A 9490-nucleotide genomic window follows, 5' to 3' on the forward strand; every position below is an offset into this window, starting at 1 on the left:
GATTGTGCCTGATGTTCATATGATGAAATCATAATCTTTCAGTCAGTTTAATTGAAGTCTGGAGCTGGCATGTCAGTTAACTGCTAGTAGTCTGTTGTTATTTATGTATTATTGTCATTTTGTTTATTTTCTTTGGTTACATCTTCTGACATTAGACTCGGACTTCTCTTGAACTGAATTTTAATGTGCGTATTGTTATGCGTTTACTTTTCTACATTGGTTAGAGGTATAGGGGGAGGGTTGAGAGCTCACAATCATGTTTAACCCCGCCGCATTTTTGCGCCTGTCCCAAGTCAGGAGCCTCTGCCTTTGTTAGTCTTGTATTATTTTAATTTTAGTTTCTTGTGTACAATTTGGAAATTAGTATGGCGTTCATTATCACTGGACGACTAGTATATATTTGTTTAGGGGCCAGCTGAAGGACGCCTCCGGGTGCGGGAATTTCTCGCTACATTGAAGACCTGTTGGTGTCCCTCTGCTGTTGTTTTTTATTTGGTCGGGTTGTTGTCTCTTTTACACATTCCCCATTTCCATTCTCAATTTTAAGATTATGATTCTTTAACGTTGATTAATCCTCAAACATTACAATAAAATAAAAATTTCAGAAATCGCAAATCGTCCACATAAGGTTTATCAGTGGGGATCAAATAAAAACAAATTGGTTACGTATTATGAAGCCATGAAAACGAAAAGTTGCAAACCTCTTTTCATCTACAATAAACATGCTTAATTACTATTTCGATCATCTAGGAAAATCAAAAAAAGGTTACCGTAACTTTCCCACCTTAAATAAACTTTAAATTACTCAAATTTGTATAATAGTTGTCATTCTTTGGTAGGCATTTGAATTATATGAAACATTTTTGTAAAATTATAAAATACTATATCTTGATAAATGACTTATATTCTGACCTTTCACATTTACTGTTGTGTAACAGTATTGTATTGATATTAATCTTGTATACACAAATAATGATAGTAACACTTTAAGGGAACAATATGATCTTAAAATAACTAATCAAAGGGGAGATAATTCACGTAGAACTTCTGTATAAAATTAGAAAATACGGCATAAGAGTTCTGATTGTACCATTGAGAAATGACAGAACTATTTTATGTATCTCACAGGGAATAAATCGTTCAAAAGTTGATAAATTTTACGGACACCATCACGAGTTGGTTGACCGTTATGGAATAACCGTTTCACAGATGATATCGGATATGTTCCTTATGTCGTAACTAAAATACCATTCCCTTTTCATGATTGTGAACTACCGAATTAGACTATTTACCGGATTTGCAATAACATAAGCAACACGACGGGTGCCACATGTGGAGCAGGATCTGCTTTCCCTTCCGGAGCACCTGCAATTACCCCAATTTTGTTGTGTTCGTGTTGCTTAGTTTTTAGTTTTCTATGTTGTGTCTTCTGTACTATTATTTGTCTATTTGTCTTTTTATTTTGCCATGGCGTTGTCAGTTTAATTTTAATCAATGAGTTTGACTATCCCTCTGGTATCTTTCGTCCCTCTTTTATAAGTAAAAAGATTATTAGTTTACATCACTACAGTTTAGTTTAGTTTAGTTTAAACATATTTATTTATAGTGGACTGGGAAACAAGTTATTGTAACTTATACTAATCTCTTTCCACTTTGCAGGTGCGAGTGCTGCCTTGTAGCGGCATTATCCTGCTCTTTTTTCCAAATCTACAAGGGTGTCTTTTACGTGCAAGAGATATTGCTCTCTCTTAACATGGGTCAGCCATTTATCGTCCCCTTCCGACAGACTATCATGGTTTCTCAAGATCATCACTACAATAGATAGTGATGTGGGTATTGGTCCTTATATTCTTGTTACACCAATGCAATACGTTTCATATGTATTCTTTTGTATTTAAATTACACCCAGTGTTTTATTTTGTCGCAGTGAAAAAGTGACAGCGTTAATTTTTTGTTTACAAAATAACTAACGAAATGAAACGGATCGTATTTATAATCAGTGGTACGTTTCGTGTATTTAAATTAAAGAAAAGAAACTTTTGACAATAAAACAATGTTACCATTCTAATCAAAGGTATGATATTTTGAAATATTTACATTTATTTAATTATACAGTTAAAAAATTTGAAATGTTCTTTAATGATATTTGATATATCAATTGTTTTGTGACTGATGATAAATTTTTAATCCACTTCTTTCTTTTTCACCTTAAACTATTTTCTATCGATAAGTAGTGTAAATTCAAATGCTTCAAATAGTAACTGTCTATATGTGTTCGCGTTTTGTTGTTGTTGTTGTTGTACATGTACTTTGGTGTTCTTGCTATTCCATTGATATCCTCTTAAAAATGAAAATCTTCGAAAGACAGACAACACCATGACACAAACAATTTTACATCTAGAAATTGACACTAAGGGGTTGTTAAGATCAGTATTTCACATGACACGAGATGATTTAAACAGGCTTTCACGTTGTAAACACTCAATTTCTTTGTAGCAACTGTCCAGCAGCGCCTGCATAAGATGTTTATATCATCCAGTTGATAAGATATTTCAAGGTTTCCAATTATAATGTATTTGATAGATAGTTTCATCTTACAAAAATACTTTTGTGCCAAGGGTTCTCAGAGGTAAAGTTGGGGTCGTCTATTCGGATGTTTAATGGACGTAATCATGAGTTGGTTGTTCGTTATAATTATGATTTCTGTGTCTCAGGGGACCATGGACATATTCCAATTGTCGTTACTAAACTGTCCTGGTTTTCGTTACTGTTAAATTGTGGAGCAGGATATTTAGGTTTTTGTAAGAAACAAGAAGGTGTCCATAGTACAGTAACACGGATGACCAACTCGCACTATCCTTTTGTATGTTCAGTGGACCGTGATATTGGAGTCAAAAGTCTAATGTGGCATTAAAATTGGAAAGATCATATCAAAGGAAACATGTGTACTAAGTTGATTGTACTTCACCTTCATCAAAAACTACCTTGACCAAAAACTTTAACCTTAATCGGGCACTATAATTTTCTTTGTTCAATGGAACGTGAAATTGGGGGTCATAACTCTAATTTGCCATTAACATTAGAAAGATAATATCAGATTGAACATGTGTAACAAGTTTCAAGTTGATTAGTCTTCAAATTCATCAAATACTACCTCGACCAAAAACTTTAACCTGAAGCATGATAGACGGACGGACGGACGACCGAATGAATGGACGCACAGACCGAAAAATAGAAGTCGACTAAGTGGGAGATAAAACATCCACCAAATGAACTATGATAGAACGCACAAGTCAAGGAATGCAGTTTCAAGTGAAAAATGTATGTTCTTAATAAAAATTGGTACTCTTCAAGTTGAAATATTTAAACAATCTCGTTTGTGGTCAACTTTACATTTATTTCATTAATATATAAGTTGTGAAATAGAAGGAACATTTTTGTATTTGTAGAATCCGTTAGTTCAGTTGAAAAAATATAAAAATCATTGTCGCTAAACCTTGAACTACTTATTCATATTGAGGATCGTGAAGTTAAAGGACAATGCTGGCTACTTTATGGGAATCCTTTGTTTGAAGTCTGTCTCATGCAAATACAGAAATAGATTGGCAAGACAGGTCACAGTGGGCTCTAATAAAGAAGACGACTGGTTGCTGAACAAACACATCCTCCAGGTATTCAAATAGTAGTAAATATTTTGTTGATATAAAATCAAAAATAACGATTTATCATCGGTTCTACATCAAAATTCTATTTTCAATTTTAATTTTTAGTTTTCCGAACTCTTTTTGGTGCGGTTTGTGTTGCTAAATTTTTAATTGTCTCCACAATGGGCTTTATTTTCTCATCTCTCTATCTTTGTTCGACTCCCAGGGTTTTAATTGCATCCGTAATAGCTTCTTTTTTTACTAGTGTTTAAAATGCAAGGTTTGACTTCATCGATCTTTTCCCCGGCAACTATTAAAGATGGGTAAAGTTCTCGACGACATTTCACATTATGAAAATGTAACTTATTGGTCTAACTTGAACTTATTTGTCATATCTAAGCCCAAAATCATATACTAGTATGTAAGTCTTCCAATGTTTTTATCATTAGTTTATTGTCATAAACACGATTGATTAAAAACACAAACCCAGTATTTATAAATGAATAGATTTGACTATATATTTAAGATTCCAGTTTTTCAATTGACTCCTCGGCTTATCGACCTTGGGTTTCAATTTTTTGAGGTTGAGTGTTCGTATTGGAGGTTCATTCAACAATGAGCTTCGTAAATACCGATTATACAAAGTTCTATTTCAAGCTTTTTAAAAACGGAAATAACACGTTGCAAATGTCATGCGTATGATCCATCTCTCGGGAATAACCTTTGACAAGAACGCCAAAACTAAGGCATTCGAAAGCCAAAAATATATAAATATAACAGTACGCAAGGCGCTATATGAAACATAAGGAAACCTAAAGTGAATGGCTAAATTCATCAAAGGTGGACTTTGCCATGAAGAGGTTCGAACCTCAGTTTTTAAATAGTTTCTTTATCTATCAACGAAGAATATAAAAAGAAAAAATTGTCAAATATACCAAGCATATAGTTCTATACGCCAGACGCACGTTTCATCTACAAACGACTCATCAGTGACTTTCGAATTTAAAAGGTAAAAAGTCTAAATAAAGTTGCAAGTTAGAGCATTGAGGACCCAAAATACAGCTGAGATAATATATTTCTAGGTAGTTTTGTTTAAAATCATGTTTGACTGGTATCTAATAAAATCGTGTACTAGTGTAAGTTTATTATTTCGTGTAAACTGGAAAAAAATATGATCTTCTGTCGTCGATCATGCAAGACAAAATGAGAGACACCCCATGACAACATCTATTTATTGTTTTATTATACACATAACCTTGCTTACACCATGTAAAAACGAGAACAATTTATATATATTTTTATTCTTCTGTAAAATAGATGTCAGAAGAGGTTATCGACTGGAGGCATGATAAATCGCCACAAGATTGTCTAAAATATTTACTGTTTAAAGAAACATTATCAGATGTTCATTTCATCTTCAACAATGATTATTCGTCTGGTAGAGTACCAGCGCATACATTTGTACTTGCCATGCGCAGTGCAGTGTTTGAAGATGAATTATTTACAGAACGTGCAGAACACGAGGATATTCTTGTAGAAGATATTTCAAAAGACATATTTGAAATGATGTTAAAGTAAGCTCCTTGTTTTTTTGGTTTTTTTTTAATTTTTATTCTCAGACATTGATCAGAATTATATTAGTTTGTCAATTAAAATTTGCATTGTAGGAACATATCATCCTCTGTAAATACTTTTAAAAAAAATTAATTAAACATAGAATTTTATTTGGTGAGAACACTGAATGCAGTATTTTTTTCTCGAAATTTACTAATGAAAAAAAAAAGAAAAATCTAAAAAAAAAAACCACCAATAAATTCATTTTTAAATCGTTAATGATGTTTCGAAGTATCATATTTTCATAACTTAGTGTATGCAAAGGTATAACGAATGCTTTCATTTTAGATATATTTACACAAACATGACAAAGATAACCAATGCAAATAGTGTTGGTTTGTTGCAAGCAGCCATGAAATATCAGATTCAGGGACTAGCCGACTTGTGTGTTGCACACATGGAAAGATCACTCAACCGGAACAACGTCTGCAAGATTTTGGACGAGGCAGTCAACTTCGAAATCCCTTCATTAAAGACGAGTGCTTTATATTTTCTTTCAAATTTTACCAGGGAAGTTTTCAAAACAGAAGGATTTTTATCTCTGTCTTACACAAGTCTGGATTTAATTTTAGGTAAGATCTTCGGAATGAGATTAATGGTAATATTCCTCGAGAATATAATCTGTCTTCGCGCAAATACAAATTTTCAATCCCGGTATCTTTGATGATTTTATTGGTAACCCTATTATTTAAAAAAAAAAAAGGGGGGGGCACATGCTTACCGCGTGGATTGTCCGACTTTAATATAGCAACATTTTTATTCAATTTTCATAGCACCGGAATTATTATAACGATAACATGACTAATCACTTAACCAACACTTTTCTTATCAGATCAATCATTTTTTGAAATTCTATCCCGAATCACCATATTTGATCATTTTAACAAAATTTCTGCTTCCTATAATTAATCGAGATACACAATTTTCAAATGATTAAATATGGGAGTTGAGCAAGTATTATATAAATGTCTTACCATTTAAAATCCAGAAAACATCAAAACAATTCGACTCCGTTTATAATTCTCCGAACTCTTCTACGTATTGATATTTTCCTGGTTTTCAAATGTTTAGGTTAGAGCATTCCTGGTGATGGTTGCTCCAGAAAAGCATTTCGGGTGTTGAATATCATAAAGCGTTATTTTCAGTTGCCAAACGGAGGCATGTTCCTACACCCCCAGTCAACGGTTGGTATGAAAAATAACTAAAGTATACGTTATTGAATTGTTTAAAAACGTGAATTAACATTTTATGTTAACTTACATAACATCGCATAACAATGTTTTTTAATTTCACCATTTTTATTGTAGATCTTGACAAACTGTCAACATCTGAAATTGAAGTTTTCAAAGCTGTCGTTTTGTGGGCAGATGAGCAGTGTAAAAAGAACAATATACCTGATGAAGGCGAAAATAAAAGAAACATACTTGGCGACATGTTCTACAAACTCAGAATTCCAGCAATGACTTTACGTCAGTATTCGAACATAGTTGTTACGAGTGAATTGCTGACCGAACAAGAACAGTTACAGTTATTCAAATATTTCACACTTCAACCGTCATCGAAATCAAAAGTATCCGTGACAATTGCGAATTTTCCTTTGAAACCAAGGTTAAGGACAAAGGCTTTAGATGATTGGCAACCCAAAAAATCAACACCAACAAAAAAGAAACAAGTAAGATTTGCATCAAGTAATCAAGTAAATGTGACACAACTTCCGGCCGAGCCTGTTTATGGGGACGATAATTTAGACGCAAGGGAAGTGGAAGCTCAAGAAGTTTTTGGATGAAATGCCAACAATGTTATCTTGATATGATTGTAAGCTATTTGTGCTTCTTATATTTTGTTCTGTTGATTCGTTTTTTAAATACATGAATATCTATATTTTTTATACAAGTATTTTAATATATAAGTTTGTTTATTTTGTTTCTTTTTTTCATACCTTATTCGATTAAGGCGAATCTGATCTGAAATGGATTCTTTATATTATACATATAAAATGATAAAGTAAGTTTCCAGATGATACAACTAGTACAAAAGCAACAATTACATTAAAGTTTCATTCCTTCCAACACATTTTTAAACAGTTATTACAGTATGTAGGTTCTCCAAGGAAGGTCGACTGGAAGGAAGTAGAGGGGAAATTTTGAATGTTACTGAAAAATGAGGGATAGTTGGAAGGGCAGACATTTCACCTTGTGATTAACCAACTATATACGGATCACTCAGGATACTTAGTATTTTTAAACGTTTGATAGAGTGCCGTTCGTTATGTTATCAGCATATTGATTACGGTCAAAGCAAATGTTTAAGGGAACAGTTTTTTGTAGTTATGTTTATATTCGGAGATGATTATTTAGATGATGAGCTTTCAGTAATGTTTTTATTCTGACTAATTGGGGAATACTATAATAGTAGTTTTTCATTCCATAGTTTCACTTAAGTGCGTGTATGACCACCTTAAATCACGTATGACAACACACAAAAATGCATAAAAAATATCGAGAATTTTGAAAAGGGTTTCCCTTTCGTGATTTCGTTGAGTAGACGACAAGTAATGGATTTGTGTATCCCTGTAAGAGGATACATTATGATGTGACCCATTTGGTTCACATTTATATGAATACTGGTCTCAATTTTAAAACGTTATGTTTTATATTTGGCATAATTTTGCAACATATTCTATAACTCAGAATGACCTTGAACTTTGACAGATATTTTTGATTGTATAAGTGTGAAATATGAAACTACATGTAAGTAAAGTGAAAATGTTTTTGTTCACAATTTTAACAATCATAATGTACTTGGTCTGAAATTTATTAGTATTGCGGTATTGGCTTCTGATCAATAACAATATAAAGTTATATTCATTTGATTGTTATTTATGAACGTCCAGCGCCAAATATAAATATTTAAATACAAGGAAAAGGCTCTTCAAAATGAGTCTTCCAGAACGGATGCTCTGCAATTTTGACAGCCAGTTAACCAACTGATATGTTGGATAGTGACCGGAAATTGTCTAGCAAAATGTAACCTAAGGGCATCTCAAAGGGATTTTGCGAGTTCACTTTTCATGTCCAAAGATTAGAGCGTTGAACTCTCCTCGTGTATAGAATTTGACGGTCCACACAGCCAACTGGACACCCTGTATCATCAATTTATATTCCTCACAGACACAATTGATCGTGTTCACAGTATTTCTATATTCTGCATTTATGGAAAAATCATACTTATATATTCAAGGTGCACTTTCCATCATTTTCAACGAAATAATGTCGGTTAAATTAATATTTTAATCCATAACAAACCTTTTGCAGTGGTTTACCTAATTAAAATTGGTACAAATGGGTATTTAATAAAATATTTGTTTTTGTTTTCAGATAACGGTGCTACCTTGATATTGACAATCGTTAATAGAATCTTTATCGAGTCAAAAGAAATGTTAAGAAATTTAAATCAACACGTTTATCTCCGTCATTTAAAAGACAAAAATAGATTTACAAACAATTATCAAAACAATAAAACCGATCAAGATACTTTATATCGCATTTTGTTGTTAACTATCAAATCCACATTGTTGAGACGTTAGGCCTTGCAATAACAATTATTAATGTTCATTTTTTATATTCAAATTTTCATCTGCTCTGTCGAAAGTTTATTGTTTTCATTACGCCTTCTTCTTGCGAGTTTAAGAAACAGGACGAAAAAGCGAGGCTGTTTTGTAGCGAGTATAAATAAATTTTCCAATATTGTACATGAATTGTATTCGGTTTATCCTGTAATTTACACCCTGCACTTGAAGCTTTAGTTTTTTTCAATCTTAATAGTAGCTTTTGTCTCTCGTCTTTCGCTTTAAGAAATTAACAAAGTTTAAACTCGGACGGCGAGAATGACTCCAAAATAATCTCTAAAGCAAAAAGAAATATTTACATTGCTCAAAATGTTATCGCAGTAACAGGAAACTTTATTTTCACCAGTACAAATGAAGCAAAAATGTATTTATGTACTAGTTCAAGTACATTATGCATTTGTACATTAGTTGGCTGATTGGTGAAAAGTGAGTACAAGGTGTTATCGAACGGACGAAAATACTGGAGGAGCGAAATGACCGGACATGCATGAGAGTATAACATATTGGTTCAGCACACATTTGCCTCGTACAACAGCTAATCAAAATTCTATTGTACAAGTTTTATTTATACTGCACTCGTTCTATTTGAGCAGTCAAAATGCGT

General features: G+C 32.7%; 1 protein-coding gene across 1 annotated transcript; it reads left to right on the forward strand.

Moving 5' to 3' along the window:
• Nucleotides 1–2024: 2024 nt before the first annotated feature.
• Nucleotides 2025–7176, forward strand: LOC139512456 (BTB/POZ domain-containing protein 6-like). Its single transcript, XM_071300069.1, has 5 exons — nucleotides 2025–2074; nucleotides 3450–3671; nucleotides 4962–5218; nucleotides 5547–5830; nucleotides 6566–7176. The coding sequence occupies exons 2-5, from the start codon at nucleotides 3555–3557 to the stop codon at nucleotides 7042–7044; spliced, it is 1137 nt and encodes a 378-aa protein (XP_071156170.1). The 5' UTR covers nucleotides 2025–2074; nucleotides 3450–3554; the 3' UTR covers nucleotides 7045–7176.
• The last annotated feature ends 2314 nt before the right edge of the window (nucleotides 7177–9490 follow it).

The sequence above is a fragment of the Mytilus edulis genome, chromosome 2, assembly GCF_963676685.1.
Source record: "Mytilus edulis chromosome 2, xbMytEdul2.2, whole genome shotgun sequence".
Taxonomy (NCBI): domain Eukaryota; kingdom Metazoa; phylum Mollusca; class Bivalvia; order Mytilida; family Mytilidae; genus Mytilus; species Mytilus edulis.

Bases quoted from the DNA above. Each gene is read 5' to 3' on its own strand.
- LOC139512456 (XM_071300069.1), top strand. From the start codon at position 3,555: ATGGGAATCCTTTGTTTGAAGTCTGTCTCATGCAAATACAGAAATAGA. The intron at 5,219-5,546 runs GTAAGCTCCTTG...CTTTCATTTTAG, and splicing joins ATATTTGAAATGATGTTAAA to ATATATTTACACAAACATGA. The intron at 5,831-6,565 runs GTAAGATCTTCG...TTTTTATTGTAG, and splicing joins AAGTCTGGATTTAATTTTAG to ATCTTGACAAACTGTCAACA.